Genomic DNA, 18800 nt, shown 5'->3' with positions numbered 1-18800 from the left:
CATAATGTCACTCCTCTCTACCACCTTTACATTATTTTTGATATAGAGACATACCACTCCCCCTCTTTTGTCTCCTTGTCCTTCCTATACACCGAATACCCTTCAATATTTGCTAGCCAGTCGTGTGATGGGTCAAACAATGTTTCTATTATTCCTACCAGGTCTATGTCCTCCTCGTGTAATAACCCCTCTCAGTGATGTTGGCGTTGATACTGATTTATCATTACGTTTATTCCTACTTGGTTTGCGGTATGTCCGCTCAACCCCCCCCCCCACGTCATTGCTGCCCCCCTTAGTAGCTTCTGTCCTTTGTTCACTACTAACTGGCACTACTTCTGAACCCCCCCCAAACACCTAGCTTAAAACCCCCCTCCAACTTTGTGGCCATCTTTCTTCCCAAAAGAGCTGTACCATCCCCATTAAGGTGCAGCCGTCCTTACTAAAGATCCGGTTGCCGACTGAGAAGTCAGCCCAGTTCTCCAGGAACCCAAACCCCTCCTTCCTACACCAGCTCCTCAGCCGCTTGCTCCTAAGCTCCTTCTGCCTCTCTGGTGTGGCTTGAGGTACAGGCAGTATATCAGAGAGAACCACCCTGGAGGTCCTTTTCCTCAATCTATTCCCTAGGTCCCTGAAATCCTTTTTTAGGATCCTCCACCTTCCTCTTACTTTGTCATTAGTGCCTACAGGCACCATGACCGCTGGGTCCTCCCCAGCCCCGCCCAACAATCTGTCTACCCGATCCGCAATGTGTCGAAACCGAGCGCCTGGTAAACATACTGTTTGGCGTTCAGTCGTTTTGACAGATAGCCCTCTCTGTCCTCTTAATAATTGAGTCCCTTACTACCACTACCTGTCTAACCTTTCCTGAGTCTCTGCCCCCCTCCTTCCCGGTGCCGTCGCTCCCCTGGCAGCTAGGGGAGGGCGTCATGCAACCTGGCATATTTGTTGGGGTGTACCAACTCAGGACTGGCCTCCCTAGCGCTCTTCCCTCTATCCCCCCTCCTGTCACCCATCTGCCTACCTCCATTGCCTGCGTCTCCACCCTCCTCTATGCTGGGTAATGCCCAAGCTCTTTTCCAGTTTAATGCCGTGCAGTGTTGCGACCTTGTTTTCTAGATCTAGGATCAGCGCGTCCAGAGAAACAAGTCTCTCACATCTCGCACAGCAATATTCACCCTCGATTGGTTCATCAAGGAACACATACATGGAGCAAGATGTGCACTGGGTGGCACCCCCAATCCTGCTGGACATTACCCTCTATTCTATGGGGATAATAATATCCTTCTAATTTGTTACCCACCCTACTCTAGCTCCCCTGATACTAAACATACTCCAGTTACCTCCCAGTCGCTCCTCTTACCGGTCTTTCAGTCCCCGGATGCTCCCACTCTCCGGTTACTCCTAGTCACCAGGTGCTAAGGCACTCCCAGTCCCTATTGACTTAGGGGGGCTGAATACAAATGCTTGCTGGTCTATCACATAAAATCCCATGTTTTTAGTTGTAGCATGACAAAATGTGGCAAATTTCAAGGGGTATGAATACTTTTTTAAGGCACAGTACATAGTCCCTAGTTCTTAGAAGCAAGCATGAGAGGGTGGCTACGTTCCTGCTGACAGGGAGACCATGGAGAAGGAATGTAGCCACCCTCTAACAGGATGTTGGCTGGCTTGTAAGGGGTCAGATCCTACTAGGTGCATGCCACCCTGAGGACTTATCACTTTTGTTTACAATTTACATTTTTGCTGCACACAGGGAGTAAAGATATCAATATACTCCTGGTACTCTGACAGGAGAGGTGTGCTCTGTTACACAGCAGCTATGCTGCCTTCCCCTCCCCTTTGCTGTCCATTCACAGAACATGTTTAATGGGTTCACATAATACAAGCCTTCTTGATTGGGCAGGAGGAGAGGAGTAGCAGACAATGGCTGCATATTAAGGTTCATTGTCGGTATGGCAGAAGTATAGCAACAGCAATAATCTGTAAAAATTTAATTTGTAAATAGAGTCCCATGAGGTGGTGGTTTTAAAAGTTTTAATTCCTAGAGTTCTAAGTATTTCTACAGATAACCCTCAAGTTCAGCAGAAGCCATCACAAAATGTCATGATTGCTTGTCCCTTTGAACCTTCCCCTTAAGGGATACTCAATTTATTTAACTTGGTTTTATGCAAATCAGGCAGGATGCCTGAACGTTGTGTTGGAATAATATGTTGGAAATTTTTGTAGCTGAAATTATATTAACCTATATATAAACCACCAAATATGTGCTCGGTGCTAGAGAGTAATGCTGCACACTATGTTCCGGATCCAAGATACATATTTTGTTTATAATTAACATGTGTAGCACATTTTTTGGCATAATTGGTTTTCTGTTTGTCCATGTTTTAGTTTTTACCTCGTTTTTGTTCTATAATATTTTCAGCAAAAAGCCCAACAGCCACACAGTCCCCAAAATCCTCTTTTTTGGCCAGCTTAAACCCTAAAACCTGGGGCAGGTTGAGCACACAGTCAAATAGCAACAATATTGAGCCAGCAAGAACAGCAGGTGTAAGTGGGTTGGCAAGAACGGCTTCCAAAGACACCATCTCAAATAACAGGTACAGCAGACCTATACCTTATTTTAATACATCCTAAGATGTACAGCCGGGGTGTCCAAACTACGGCCCTCCCATCGGTTCAGATACTACAATTCCCATGAGGCATTGTAAATTTCTGACATTCACAGACCTAACTAGGCATGATGGGAATTGTAGTTCCTGAACAGCTGTAGTGCCATAGTTTGGACACCCCTGAGTACAGTGACATCCTTTTTTTTTTTTTTTTTTTTTTTTTAACTGCCAGATTTGATGTCATGTTTTGTTTATTCTGAAACCTAATATGCTTTGGATCCTTGTATTTCTCTTTCCACCCAGGGAGAGAATACGTGGCTGGATAAAGGAGCAGGCACATAAGTTTGTGGAAAGATATTTTAGTTCTGAGAATATGGATGGCAGCAACCCTGCACTTAATGTGCTACAGAGACTTTGCAACGCCACCGAACAGCTCAATCTCCAGGTACTTAACGCCACTAACAAGAATATGACCTTTTTTTTAATCATTGCAAGTTGTGGTTGCCTAAGTCCCCGTTCACACTGGGGCGACCTATGAGGCGACCTGGTCGCCGTAGGTCGCCTTCCATAGGGAAGCTGCGGACCCGTTCTAATAGGAGCGACACAAGAAAAAGGGTCCGGAGCTTCTTTGGGGCGACCCGGAGCGACCGTCATAGACTTCAATGTTATGAAGTCCGTGGCGGCCGCTCCGAGGTCGCGGCGCGCTGCTCGAACCGCGACCTCGGAGGTCGCCCCGTGAAGTCGGATCGCCCCAGTGTGAACGCGGCCTAAGAGTCTAGTGTTTGATATTGCGGTTTCTAGCCTGTAAAGGAATGAATATTTGTTTTGTTTGTCAAGTAGTCACTCCTAATATGTTCAGCTTTAAGGTATGTCCTGCCAGTTCACCACTTACATCGCTGTATGGGGAAAATATTTGTAACTGATCAGGCTAAATTTCCAAATTGTTATCAACTGTGGGCCACTATAGACATATAGGTTATCCAGTTGTGGGATTTTATAGGCACTTCAAACGCATGACAGATAAATTGATAAAAACAGATTATCTATGAATCATCAGTAAAGATAAGAAACCTGAAACATACATGAAATGGACAACTGAAAATACACCAACTGAAACGATGATGCAATCTGGCATCCTCCAGCAGATGTGTTTCAGAGACTATGTGGATCCTTCATCAGGGGTATAAGAGGTAACCTTGTGATAACCTCATTGGTGTATCAAAGAACATTCTGAACTTTCTGCCCAACCTTAGAGGTAACGTATATTGTACTGTATAGAAGCGCCAGTCGTGAAGAGGATCTGTGGGCCACTGCACCTTTATGCGACTAGTGTGTGGAAAACAAATATAATTGGGGATGGAGATTCTAAAGGCTTGATGCAGACTGTAATTTGTAAAGGTTTATTATTCCACACATTTGGAAAAGCCTAAAAAACACAAACCGATTTCTTCCAGTTGCTTTTCTTCTTTTTTTATTTGGATTTAAGACAGACTCAAGTTCAGTTATTAGTGTTAAAAGTGTAGTAACTGAACTGGAAAAATTGAACTCCTATCAAATGTTCAGGGGTCATGTGAAGCATACCAAGCTTGTAGTGGATTTTTAAATGAAAAGTCACTAATTTCTTCATGGTAACAATTTTTGTTATATTCGAACGATGCCTACAAAGCATTGATATTTACAAATGGCAATGGCTTTCACTCTCCATTTTCGCTGCTATAATATTGTATTTTTTTCATATTTTAATGTCCTGTAATACATTTTTTATGCTTGTTTACACAATCCTCCTATACTAACCTTTCCATTTTTAACCCATAATTGCAGGTGGACGGTGGTGTTGAGTGCATTGTAGAAATCCGTAGCATAGTCTCAGAGTCTGATGTTTCCTCATTTGAAATCCAGCACAGTGGGTTTGTGAAACAGCTACTCTTGTATCTGACATCCAAAAGTGAAAAGGATATTGTAAGCAGAGATATCCGGCTGAAGAGGTTTCTGCATGTTTTTTTTGGTTCCCCGGTAAGTAACTAAATCACAATCTGATGTCCACTGCCGTATATTTTTGCAGGACTATCTATGTGGTGAAACCCTGTACTCTACCACGGGACTGAATAATTAACTTTTTGTTGACTACAGGGTAAAAAAAATCCATATGGTTCAAATTCACTAATGTGTTTCAGCCAAAAGAGGCCTTTTTACTTTTCACCAGCTAGCCTGCAAAAAAACAAATTGACCCTGACTAACCATGCACATTAAAAACAGAGGGTTTTGTTGCACATTATGGCAGATATATGTGAAAGCTGCACTGCCTCACCAAGGTTCCTCTATAGGGCAGTAATCCCTGGAGGAGCTAAACTTAGCAGGATTGTTCAGTGAAATGGTTTCTTAGTTGGTACGGTTACATAGAACTTAAGGAATAATGTATAATTGCGTCTTCTTTTCCAGCTTCCTGGAGAAGAACCTGTTGGAAGAGTAGATCCAACAGAAAGCAGCCATTTGCTGGCACTAGTGCACAAGATGAACAACTGCCTCAGTCAGATGGAGCAATTCCCTGTCAAAGTGCATGATTTTCCCAGTGGAAATGGGACAGGGAGCAGGTATGTGTATCTGTAAAATATAAACATCTTCACCCTACTCATTAAATGAAAGCTCCCCTAAATACTATGGGAGGCTGGTGTATTAATATTCTCCAGCTCCCTGCTTCAGGTCCATTTCCATGTGTTTTGTCTGCATTGTTAGCCCTAAGATTTTATTAGTGCATGGGGGGGGGGGTCTCAAAAGGGCAATGCACATTGCAAACAATCAAAATTCATGATATACTTGATTTGACTTCAGGAAAGGGAAATCTGATTTGCTGTTCAGGGTTACTGCATTTTTGTAGTTCTTATTCTACAGGACATTTATATCCCATAGGGTACTTGCCTGTCAGTTTTCCAGACGGACCTGATCGTACACTGCATTGAGATAGATAGATATATAGATAGATATATATATATATATATATATATATATATATATATATATATATATATATATATATATATATATATATATATATATATATATATATATATATAGTAATAATCTCATCGTATAGTGGTGGATGTCAGTAGACACTTGTCCGCTGACACCTGCCACCATTCAATCCGATCTTGCCTGCAAAAAACAAGACTGGTGTTCCATCTGTACGGCAGATCAGATGGAAACTGACAGGAGGTCATTTTCCATCCGATTTCCCTATAGAGGAGAGCGGGACTGTGTCTGTGTCCCCTCTGCACAGGACACAAACCTGTGATCCGCCTGCTCAGTGGGGATCAGCAGAACGATTCCCTGCTGAGCCATCGAAATCCGCTACACGGAGGCACTCGTGTGAAAGGACCTTAACCGTTTATGCAGTGGGTTACAAAGTACTAGAAAGTATTGTTCTGATATAATTCCATCCACAAGAGGATTAGGAGGGCCCTGCTTGTGAGAATTTACAATTTAATGGAGATGGGCAATTGATACAAAAGGTAATACATGTGAAGAATGAGCCGATGGAGGCAGTAGGAGTATAGGTTTTAGAATTACATTGTTTCTTTGTAAAATAAACTTGTTTCTCTGTCGCTCATTGACAGACGTAGTCCTCGTTGATTAATAACAACTCGGGTTATGCTGCCCTCTTCAGGAGTAGGACTAGACAGGAAAGAAAACGTTCTGGCCACACCCTAGGGGCAGTCCCAGAGGGTATATCCTCTCACTTCCTGCTACAGCAAATCAGTTTTTTTCTGTCTAGTTAGGAGTAAGGACCTAGATTCCTTGCTAGGATCTTCGGTCCTGGCAGGATTTTTTTCTTGGAAAGATTTTTTTTTTTTAGACCGCTTTTTTCTCCAGTGTTCCTGTGAGATCTTCAAGCAAGCAAGCTGTAACTGGGCGACGGGCTGGATGTTGAGATCCAGTGGTCACCCCAGTTCAGCCTACGAGCGCGTGCAGGCCATAGCTCCGCGCTGGGTCGGCCGCGACATAGTCCCACTGGACGGGGACTGACCCTGCGAGTTAAACGTCTCGCTTGAACGCCAATGACCAAGAGTCACGGCGTCCGTACTGGTCGACAGCCCCCCCACCCCGGTGGAGAGGGGTTCTGTCAGGAGTGGCGCCCGCCTGGTTCCGGTATGGTGGTGGTTCATAGGGATAAGGTGGTTCTTCTTCCGAATCCATCCTTCCTTCCTAAAGTGGTTTTCAGAGTTTTCATCTGAATAAAGATATTGTGTTACCTTCCCCGTGTCCTAAGACTAGCCATCCTTGGGATTACACTCCTTGGATGGGGTTCAGACAATCAGGGTACACTTGACTACTACGAACTTGGTTCGTAAGACAAACTCACTTTTTGTGATCACGGATAGCCCTAGAAGGGGGTTGCCTGTGTCTGCCGCGACCATATCTAGATGGACCAGTCAGACGGTGGTACAGGCTTATTCTATTAAAGGTCGGAATCCTCCGTTCCCTGTTAAGGCTCACTCTACTCGGGCGCCTAGTGTTTCCTGGTTCTTCCGCCATCAGGCGTCAGCGATCCAGGTTTTCAAGGCGATGACTTGATCGTCGGTTCATACCTTTACATCTTTTTATAAAGTTGATGTGATGGCATCATCAGATGCCTCTTTTGGCCGCAAGGTTCTGCAGGCCGCAATCTGAGGAGACTGTTGGTCTATCTCAAGGGTTTGTTGGGTTTTTCACTTGGGTCTCATCTTTTTGCTCGATGAGCCCTTGATGCTTCTGGTTGGCTCCGGTTGGGCCTTCTGGATTTTGATTTCTGTTAGCCCACCCCTCATTTGTGGTACTGCTTTGGGACGTCCCGAGTTGTTATTAATCAACAAGGACTACGTCTGTCAATGAGCGACAGAGAAAAATCGATTTTTGTAAAATCTTACCGTAAAATCCTTTTCTCTTAAGCTCATTGACAGACGTAGTACCCGCCCCTCTGTTTTGGAGTTGGGTTAAATTCTCTAAACACTGCTTTGTGACATAACTGATTTGCTGTAGCAGGAAGTGAGAGGATATACCCTCTGGGACTGCCCCTAGGGTGTGGCCAGAACGTTTTCTTTCCTGTCTAGTCCTACTCCTGTAGAGGGCAGCATAACCCGAGTTGTTGTTAATCAACGAGGACTACGTCTGTCAATGAGCTTAAGAGAAAAGGATTTTACGGTAAGATTTTACAAAAATCCATTTTTCTATTCATAATTCCTTTCCTACTCCTTGTTCTGGAAATTTTATAGATGGTCTACTCCTATCCCCCTTTTGATTAGTGGTTTCCAATTAAAGTGTTACTTAACCCAGAACGCATGTAATTAGCAGAGGGCCAATCCGCACTATCCAGGCAGAGGGTCAGGAGTCATGCAGCCCTATAGGACAGTCCTATAAAGGAGGAGAAGTTTGTCCAGGCAGGACTTTAGATGAGGTGCACCCACAAATCATAATCAAATTAGATGAGGTGCACCCACAAGTCATAATACTCAAATTGAAATGTATCTGGTTTATTATGTAGAACCAATATACAGGGTAATAAAACATGAATATTTGACATACACAAAAGAGAACAGGGTCATAAAAACAGAACATGATCATAAAATAGAAATTTCTCTGTCGCTCATTGACAGACGCAGTCCTCTTTGATTAATATCAGTAGGGTTATACTGCCCCCTACAGGAGTAGGACACTAGGCAGGAAAAAAGTTCTGGCCACACCTTAGGGGCAGTCCCAGAGGGTATATCCTCTCTCTCTGCTACAGGATGTTAGTTTTTTTTCTGCCTAGTCAGGACCTAGGTTCCTTGCTGGGATCTCTGGTCCTTGCAAGCTTTTTTAGATCTTTTTTTAGTTAGCTTTTTCTCTCCAGTTTTTTGTTCCTGTGAGATTTTCAAGCAATTATGCTGGAGCTGGGCGACGGGCTGGATGTTGAGATCCAGTGGTCACCCCAGCCGCCCTACGAGCGCGTGCAGGCCCTAGCTCCGCGCTGGGTCGGCCGCGACATAGTCCCACTGGACGGGGACTGGCCCCGCGAGTAAAACGTCTCGCAGGATGCCTACGACCAGTCAGAAACTGAGTCGCAGCGTCCGTATTGGTCGACAGCCCCCCCACCTCGGTGGAGAGGGGTTCTGTTAGGAGTGGGTGCCCGCCTGTTCCGGTATGGTGAGTAGAATGTTCCCCCCTCTCCCCCTGTCGGGTTTTGGGAATGGATGCGGGCCTCTCTGTGGATGGTCGCACCCTCATGATCCCGGGTCCCCTCTATCCTGTGACACACTCCACATATCTCCCTACTTGCAGGTATACCACTCCAGCAGGCTTGGTTTGGGAGCGGACTATCTACATGAGTCACTGCAAGGAGCCTGCATTTTAAAAGGAAGGAGCCATGACTGAGCAGTCAGGGATGGACAGGGTGCCGCTGGCGTTGCTGTTTGTAAACAGCCATACAGAGAGGTGATAAGATCAAGCACCTACCACATAGCGATGCATCCTTCCGCAGGCCGCACGGCCCGCCATCCTTTCGCAGGCGCACGGACCGCCATCCTTCCGCAGGCCGCACACACCGGCAGACCGTACGGTCCGCCATTCTTCCGCAGGCCGCCATTTTGGCGTAGCCTAATGTCTCCTACATGGGGGCGGCCACTTTTGATACACCCAGCTACCTCGTGGAGTAGCGGTGGGAGTGCCGGAAGGCGTGTAAAGGGGTGGAGCCGCCTCCTTTACCCGGGTAAATCGATCCACAAGACTTCCTGTTATGTAAAGGACAGCTCTGAGAGCAGTTCGGTAGAAGCTTCTGTGCATCAGGTGGTGAGCCCTTGGGGTCTCTCTCTCTCTCTCTCTCTCTCTCTCTCTCTCTCTCTCTCTCTCTCTCTGTGAGGGTCCGAAGCAGGTAACACTGAGGGGCGCTGTTGCGCTGGGGGATTATACGAAAAAAAAAAAGTTTTTTCTTTTACAATCCTTGGTTGCTGGCAAGTGTTCCTGGAATTGTCATGGAACCTGTTACACATGTATCCCCACCTGATCCCCTCGAGGTGGCCGCTGGACCCTCCAGTTCCCCACTTAGTATTGATGCATTATCAGCAGTTTTGGAGTCTTTTGTATCCCGGGTGGAGGTGGCCTGTCAGGGACGGGGCGCAAAGAAGCGACCCCCGCCTACCCCTATTTCATCTGACACTTCAGATACAGATTCTAAGCCTGTCACAGCAGCTGCAGGTCCCTCTTCTGGGGCTAGTGTCTCATATCCCATCTACTCGGATAGTGAGGAAGACATTTCTCCCTCCACTATAGCGCAGGATGAAGCATTGGTAGATGCACTGATTGTGTCTGTGCGGGAAACTTTAAGACTTGAGCTTATACCTACAGAAGCAGTTGATACTGAAATTGCTTTTGGTACTTGCAAGCCTACCAAGATGGCAAAGGTGTTTCCTTTGCCCAAATGTTTTCAAGATATTATTAAGGAAGAATGGGTCCGTCCAAAACGAGCCCCTGGTATTTCCAAACGGATTGCTAGACGCTATCCATTTGAAGAATCTCTCCTTAATAAATGGACGGTACCACAGTCGGTGGATTCACAGATTAAATAAAGCTACGGTTATCCCGGTGGAGGACGCTCCGTCCTTTCGGAATCTAGTGGACCGTAAAGTGGAATCTATATCCCGCTCTATATTTTCCCTGATAGGGTCAGCCTTAAGGCCAGTGTTCACCATTGCTCTGGTTGCACAAACATTGACAGAGTGGACCAAGTTGTTACGCCGAGATCTGGAGGGGAGAAGTCTCCCCCCCCCCCCCCCCCCCGGCAGTATCTGACTTGCTGGAGCAGATGGTACAAGCGCTACACTGTGACGCCGCCCTGGACGCCGCTCCATTAATGGGGCGCGTATCGATCTCGGCGGTGGTCCTTCGGCGTATGCTGTGGTTAAAATGCTGGTCAGCGGATCAAGCTTCCAAAAATGCCTTGACTAACCTCCCATTTCAAGGGGATCGCCTGTTTGGTGCCACCTTGGATGAGATCATCAAGGGTATCACTGGTGGTAAGAGCACCTTTTTACCACAGACTACTAAGGGGAAAGCACCGCGTCGCAGACGGGGACCTTCCTCTTCTGCTCATAAAAAATTTTTTCGCTCCTCTGGGGCGGGTGATAAGGCGAAGTCCTCCAAAGCCCCCCCAGGGGGATTCAAAGGGCGCTGGTCGAATAAACAAAGGTCCGGCCCTGCCAGACCTGAAGATAAGACCAATACAGCCTGAAGGTGGGCCCCCACCCATATCTGGAGTGGGGGGGACGTCTTCACCGGTTTCCGGACCCATGGCTCTCCAGGATTCCAGACAAATGGGTTCAAGAGGTCATATGGGCAGGATACAAGATCGAGTTTCGATCACTTCCACCGGTGCGGTTCTTCCCTTCCAATATCCGACTATCCCCGGACCGCTTAGAAGCTTTGCGGGGGGCAGTGACGGATTTAATGCAACAAGGAGTGGTGGTCCAAGTTCCTTGGACAGAACGTTTTCAGGGGTTCTATTCGAACCTATTCACAATACCCAGAAAAGAGGGCAAGGTGCGTCCAATTCTAGACTTGAGAGCACTCAATCTTTTTGTCCAAGTACAAAAATTCAAGATGGAGTCCATTCGCACAGTAGTGGCCTCCCTGCATCAGGGGGATTTTCTGGCGTCCATAGACATCAAGGATGCCTATCTTCACATTCCCATTTATGCAGGACATCAGCGTTTTCTTCGCTTTTCCGTGGGAGATAACCATTATCAGTTTGCGGCGTTACCCTTTGGTCTCGCCTCTGCTCCCCGGGTCTTCACAAAGGTCTTGGCCCCAGTTTTGGCACTGTTGCGACAGCGGGGCATATCGGTTCTAGGCTACCTGGACGACCTTCTACTCCATGCGGAGTCTCCGCAGGCTCTGTTACTAAACTTGGAGATCACGATGATCTCTTTGGAAGAGTTCGGGTGGCTGGTGAACCGGCAGAAATCATCCCTGGTCCCTACCAGGAGACTGAACTATCTGGGCCTAACTTTGGATACATCCTTAGCAAAAGGTGTTTCTCCCGGTGGAGAAACTCAGGAAGATTCAGTCGGCGACTCAGTTATTATTGACCGTCAACTGGCCTTCTCTGCGGACTTGCATGAGGGTTCTGGGACTGCTGGTGGCCTCCTTCGAGGCAGTACCGTTTGCCCAGTCTCATACCCGGATTCTCCAAAAGGAGATTCTTCTCAAATGGAACCGGAATCCCGATTCCCTGGACAATCGGATCCGGCTGAGCGAACGGACCAGGGAATCTCTGGTTTGGTGGCTTCGGTCACCAATGCTCAGTCAGGGGAAGTCATTTCTTCCAATCTATTGGACGATTGTCACCACGGATGCCAGTCTATCCGGGTGGGGTGGGGTTCTCGGCAGACGATCTGCTCAGGGGCTCTGGTCTCTGGAAGAATCCAGGTTACCGATAAATTTATTGGAAGTGAGAGCGATCAGACTTTGTCTGATTCACTGGACCGAGCAGCTCCGGGGCAGCCCGGTGCGGATCCAGTCGGACAATGCCACGGCCGTGGCTTACGTCAATCACCAGGGGGGCACCAAGAGTGTCCTGGTGGCCATGGAAGTGGCCAGCATCCTTCGTTGGGCGGAACGATTTGTTTCAGCCCTCTCCGCGGTATTCATTCCGGGGGTGGAGAATTGGCAGGCAGATTTTCTCAGCCGTCAGATTCTGGATCAAGGGGAATGGTCCCTTCATCCAGAGGTATTTCACCAACTGTGCCTTCGTTGGGGCACCCCGGATGTGGATCTGTTGGCATCTCGGCTCAACAGGAAGGTGCGGAGGTTTGTAGCTCGCTCCCGCGATCCTTTAGCAGATGCCGCAGACGCGCTGGTCGCCCCGTGGGGGCAGTACCAGCTACTGTATGCCTTTCCTCCTCTCAAATTGCTGCCGAAACGTCTTCGCAGGATAGAGGTGGAGGGAATTCCAGTTATCCTGGTAGCTCCGGACTGGCCTCGTCGGGCCTGGTACACCGACCTGGTCAGGCTGGTCGCAGACGTTCCTTGGCGACTTCCTCTCAGGGAGGATCTGCTGTCGCAGGGACCGATCTTCCATCCTGCTTTACGATCGCTGGCTTTAACGGCCTGGCTGTTGAGACCCAGGTGCTGAAGGACAAAGGGTTGTCAGCTTCAGTTATTCCTACTCTAATTAAAGCAAGGAAAGCGACTTCCAGAAAAGTCTTATCATCGCACATGGAAGTCCTATATCGCGTGGTGTGAATCCCTTGGGTTTCCTCTACGTTCCTACTCGGTGGCCCGTATATTGGCTTTTCTGCAAAAGGGGGTTGAGCAGAAACTGTCCTTGAGCACTATCAAGGGTCAGGTTTCAGCGTTAGCAATCTTCTTTCAGAGGCCTCTGGCTACTCATTCCTTGGTGCGGAATTTCATCCAGGGGGTGCGGCACCTGGCTCCGCCGGTGCGCGCGCCCTTACCGCCCTGGGATCTTAATTTGGTATTGTCGGTTCTTCAGAAACCTCCCTTTGAAAATATTAGGGAGATTCCCTTGCTTACTTTATCCCAGAAGGTGGCCTTTTTGGTGGCTATCACTTCTGCACGCAAAGTGTCAGAACTGGCCGCATTGTCCTGTCGTTCCCCATATCTGGTGGTTCATAGGGATAAGGTGGTTCTTCGTCCGAATCCATCCTTCCTTCCTAAGGTGGTTTCAGATTTCCATCTAAATGAAGATATTGTGTTACCTTCCCTGTGTCCTAAGCCCAGTCATCCTCGGGAGTTTGCGTTACACTCCTTGGATGCGGTTCGGGCGATCAGGGTGTACTTGACTACTACGGAATCTTTCCGTAAGACGGATTCACTTTTTGTGATCACGGATGGCCCTAGAAAGGGGTTGCCTGCGTCTGCCGCGACTATCTCTAGATGGATCAGACAGACGGTGGTACAGGCTTATTCTATTAAAGCGGAGTTCCACCCAAAAGTGGAACTTCCGCTTTAGGGAGTCCTGACCCCCCGACATGCCACATTTGGCATGTCATTTTTTGGGGGGGGGGAGCGGGTACCTAGTTTTGACAGGTACCCGCTCCCACTTCCGCTCGGAGCGCCGCGGCGCCCTGAGCGGAAGTTCTCCTCTCCCCCTCCCTCCCTGCAATCTTCTGGGACACGTCAGAGGTCCCAGAAGATTGCCGGCCAATCACGGCGCGCAGCGCGACTCGCGCATGCGCAGTGGGTACCCGGCTGTGAAGCCGCAAACTGTAACAGCCGGGTGCCCACAGCAGTGATGCCGAGGGAGAGGATCGAGGCTTCCGGCGGCCGCATCGCTGGACCGTTGGACAGGTGAGTAAATGGCTGGAACTCCGCTTTAAGGGTCAGGTTCCTCCGTTCCCTGTTAAGGCGCACTCCACTCGGGCGCTTAGTGCTTCCTGGGCCTTCCGCCATCACTTGAGTCTCATCCTTTTGTCTGATGAGCCTTTAAAACTTCTAGTTGGCACTGGTTGGGCCTTCTGGATTGGATTTTGATTTCCGTTATCCCACCCCTCATTTGTGGCACTGCTTTGGGACGTCCCTACTGATATTAATCAAAGAGGACTGCGTCTGTCAATGAGCGACAGAAAAAATTGGATTTTTTGTAAGAACTTACCGTAAAATCCTTTTCTCTTAAGCTCATTGACAGACGCAGTACCCGCCCCTCTATTTTTGAGTTGGGTCAAATTCTCTGACAAAATTCTTCTGCTTTGTGACATAACTAACATCCTGTAGCAGGGAGAGAGAGGATATACCCTCTGGGACTGCCCCTAAGGTGTGGCCAGAACGTTTTTCCTGCCTAGTGTCCTACTCCTGTAGGGGGCAGTATAACCCTACTGATATTAATCAAAGAGGACTGCGTCTGTCAATGAGCTTAAGAGAAAAGGATTTTATGGTAAGTTCTTACAAAAAATCCAATTATCTCATGACAGTAACAATATGCACATCAATACAAATATCTAAAGTCCCGCCTGGGCAATCTTCTCCTTTATATGTATTCAATTGGGATGGAGGTGCACTTTAACATGAAATGGCATGTCAGGTCCATTTTAATTTTTGTCCCTATAGGGCAGTCAGGAGAAACTCCTCCTACAAGCTTTAACCAGTGCTTGGCTAGACACTTATAGAAGTCATGAGACTGCTATATATTGCTGGTGAAAAAAGGTATTTCTCTTACGTCCTCCGACAGTCGCCGCCGCCTCTAAGTCATCACTGTTGGGTATTGACTTCCGCTCCGCAGCAGTAGCTAGGCATAAAGACTTAGTCAAAAGAACAAAGGCATTTGCATATACACACTCATGGGGGCTGTCCCATCTGGTCAATACCCCCCTGCAGTGACCACTCCCAACTCGGTTTCATTCTGCCTAGCGTCAGGAGTAGTTGGGATTCCCTGTGCTGGGGCTACAGTCTCAGCCTAACCTTTTTTATTTGATTTTCTTTGAAAATGTCAGTTTTTTTTCTTACTTTACTAGCTGTTTATTTTGTCAGCTTTAGTTTTTAGTCGAGTCTTCGGATGAAGATGGATCATGCGGTGCTGGGATTCGGACTGACCGCCCTGGTTCTCCAGGGCAGAGGGTCAGATGGACCCCCAGCCCGCCATCGAGCGTTCAGCCGTGGTTCGTCCTGGCACTATGAACGACCCATCCCTGCTCGCAGCAGGGATGCAGCCGTGAGGTGGCTACCTCACAGGACACATCTGCGATGCTGCAGTGTCATGTCCCTGGCTAACGGCACTCCCTGTCAGATGAGGACAGCGGTTTTCCGTTCATAGAGGCACCCCACCCTGTCTGGTACAGGTAAGTACTTCTGTGTGGGGCCTCTGTCTGGGGTGGCAGTCCTGTGTTGCTGTGTGTCCCCCATGTCTGTGCCTGTGTGACTCCCTGATGCGGTCCCTGCGGGGTTTGCTTGTGCATGCGCTGCGGTGCTGTATGATTTGGGGGTCCCCTTCCCTTTGTCACTTCGTTGCTTGTTGGGGGTGCAGACTGTGTGTGGCGGCCGCAGCGGGGTAAATCCGCGCGGTCTGCCATTTTAGGTATGGGCAGGCATGTTTGGCTTCTCTATGGGCAATACTACATGCTGTTTTGGCGCCATCCACTGCCATTTTGCGATAGCAGAATGATCGTTCCGACCGCATGTCCGGCGGCCATTTTGGCGGAGCCTTCCATGCAATCCTATGGGGCAGCCATTTCCCCTGAGTCAGGCAGCCTATAAGTTCAGCCTACTCTAGCAGCACTTCCTTTTCCTCTGAAGCAGGACATCGATGGCAACACTCTGTGAGGCTCTGCAGGTTATCGCTCTCAATATCTTTCTGTATTGTTGCTTCTGGCTCAGTTTTTTTTTCTCCTCCTGTTTGGGGGTCTTTGTCACTGTAGCGGTGGACTGCGCACTCCGCAGCGGTCTTAAAGGGGCAGTACAAACGTCTTGCACTGTTGTTTTGTAACCTTGAGCAATGGATTCTCAGGACAGCAAATTCACCCCAGCTCTGGTGGGGGTCCCCAGTTCTCCTGTGGCCCCTCTGAGACCTGATTTGGCCGCTGTAGTGGCGACCTTGGTGTCAAATATGGAAATGCTGATGGCTGAACGTGCTGCTAAAAAGAGGCCCAGATTGTCTTTCTCCCCTGATTCAGATGGTGATATGGCTGCTGCTGCGAGCGTGCCCTTTTCAGGGTCTCGCTCATCCTTGGACCTGCTGGGGTCTGAGGGGGAGGCAGAGGTGGAAGGGGTTGATACCTCCTCACCGGGGTCGCCTGAAGAGCGGGCAACCATGGATGAGTTAATTGTTTCTGTTAAGGAAACGCTACAGTTGGAGGATGAGCCCAGTCCTCCGGGCGTTGTGTCCTCGTTTGGGACGCACAGGACCCGCAAGTCGGCGCAGGTTTTTCCCTGCCCAGCTAAGTTTCATTACACTGTTAATGAAATGTGGCGCACGTTAAAACGTCCATTTCTGGTACCTAGCCGGTTCAAATTGCTTTATCCCTTTGCGCCAGCTACGAAATCACGATGGTGTGTGCCTCCACAGGTGGATCACACTGTGGCCGTGTTAAACAAGGCTACCTTGGTTCCTTCTGAGGATACCCCGGTTTTCTGGGATCCCACGGACCGGCGGTTGGAGTCTCTAGCCCACCATTCCTATACGGTGGCTGGCTTGTTGCTCAAACCTGTTTTCGCGTCCGTTTTGGTGGCTCAGGCGGTGGCTGATTGGACTAAGGTGCTTAGGAGCAACCTCGTGTCTGATGATGTTCCGCCCGCCCGGCTGGAAATGGTGGATCAAATTCACCAAGGAATCATGTATTTGTGTGATGTGGCCTTGAATGAGGCCCCTTTTAGTAGCACGCCTGTCTAGTGTCGCGTTACTTAACCGACGACTGATCTGGCTGAAGAGCTGGTCAGCTGACCAGTCCTCGCGGAAAACAGTTGCTGATTTTCCCTATGCTGGCTCTCGCCTTTTTGGCGAGGCATTGGATACCCTGGTGAAAGGCGTCACGGGGGGCAAGAGCACTTTGCTGCCCCAGAACCCGAAGAACAAGTCCTTTCGAGGCAAGCGGAGCTCTGCGCCTAGATCAACTCAGGGGTCCTTTCGTGCCTTTCGGAACCAATCCAAGGGCAAGCCCTTCAAGGCCCAGGGCAACCAGAAGAAGCCCTGGGCGGGTAAGCAGAAGTCGGGCAATGCCGGCTCGGCGGGTCAATCCGCCTCTGCCTGAAGGGGCGCCCTCACCCGTTTCAGGGGTAGGGGGACGTTTGTGCTGTTTCCTCCAACCTTGGCTGCTCCAGATTTCGGACAGGTGGGTTCTGAAAATCATTTAATCGGGGTACAAGATGGAATTCCTTTCCCGGCCGGCGGACAGACAGATTCTTTCCCTCAATTCTTCATTTGCCTCCGGGTCGTCTGCAGGACCTGCATCAAGCGGTACAGGACCTTCTTGCTCAGGGGGTGATTGTCCTGGTGCCTCATCGGGACAGGTTTCTGGGGTTTTATTCAAATCTGTTCACTGTGCCCAGAAAGGAGGGCAAAGTGCATCCTTTTCTGGACCTGAAAGCGCTGAACCGCTTTGTGCGCGTTCGGAAGTTCCGTATGGAGTCTCTCCGTTCGGTTGTGGCCTCCCTGAGTCCAGGGGAATTCCTGGCCTCTATAGATCTCAAGGATGTGTACCTGCACATCCCCATTTTCGAGGGTCATCAGCGGTACCTTAATCAGGGTTTCTACCAAGGTGTTGGCGCCGGTTCTGGGCCTGCTAAGGGCACAGGCCATTGCGGTCTTGGGTTAACTGGACGATCTACTTCTGAGATCACGTGCCAGCCAGGACCTTGTGCACGATCTGTCCACCACGGTACAGACACTCCAGGAGTTCGGGTGGACCATCAACGTTCAGAAATCGGCGTTGTCTCCATCGGTTCGTCTTCCCTATCTGGGAATGATTCTGGACTCTGCTCAGGCAAAGGTGTTCTTGCCGGAGGACAAGCTCCGGACCTTGCAGGACGAGCTCAGGTCCCCCAGGGACAACCCGTTCTCGTCACTCAGGACCTGTATGCGGGGCCTGGGGTTGATGGTGTCGGCTTTCGAGGCGATACCCTTTGCTCAGTTTCACACGCGTGCTCTCCAGGCGGAGATCCTGGCCAGGTGGGACAGACTGCCTCAGTCCCTGGATCTGAGGGTCTCCTTGAGTCGTCAGACCAGATTGGCTCTTCTGTGGTGGCTCCAGTCCCCGTCGGTGGCGGAAGGCAAGTCCTTCCGTCCGTGGACGGCGATTACCACGGATGCCAGCCTGGGGTGGGGGGGGGGGGGGAGTCCTGGGCAACTTGTCTGCCCAGGGCACTTGGTCGGAGGAGGAGTCCTCCCTCCCGATTAAATGTGCTGGAATTGCGTGCGATAAAACTCTCTCTTCCAGTGGTCGGACCGTCTGCGGGGCCACCCTGTCCGGGTACAGACGGACAATGCTACTGCGGTGGCTTACATCAACCACCAAGGGGGCACCAGGAGTGCTCGGGCGGCCCGGGAGGTGACCGACATTCTGTCTTGGGCCGAGACTCATGTCCCGGTGATCTCAGCAGTTCACATTCCGGGTGTGGAGAATTGGCAGGCCGACTATCTGAGCCGCCAGACCCTGGACCGGGGGGAATGGTCCCTACACCCGGAGGTCTTCCAAATGCTGTGTGCGAAGTGGGGATCCCCGGACGTCGATCTGTTCG

At 49.3% G+C, this 18800-nt stretch overlaps 1 protein-coding gene across 12 annotated transcripts in view; it reads left to right on the top strand.

The window, feature by feature from the left end:
• TRIP12 (thyroid hormone receptor interactor 12) overlaps positions 1-18800 on the top strand; it is a 288722-nt gene that overhangs the window by 198122 nt on the left and 71800 nt on the right. For all 12 annotated transcript variants that reach the window (XM_082249184.1, XM_082249183.1, XM_082249179.1 and 9 more), the window contains 4 exons: positions 2423-2597; positions 2913-3054; positions 4431-4622; positions 5049-5200. In XM_082249184.1, the coding sequence (XP_082105310.1) occupies positions 2423-2597; positions 2913-3054; positions 4431-4622; positions 5049-5200 (661 nt within the window). The remainder of the gene's footprint in view (positions 1-2422; positions 2598-2912; positions 3055-4430; positions 4623-5048; positions 5201-18800) is intronic.

Source organism: Pelophylax lessonae, assembly GCF_965119305.1.
Source record: "Pelophylax lessonae genome assembly, chromosome: 3".
Classification (NCBI taxonomy): Eukaryota; Metazoa; Chordata; class Amphibia; order Anura; family Ranidae; genus Pelophylax; species Pelophylax lessonae.
This window is presented reverse-complemented; position numbering and strand designations above follow the sequence as displayed.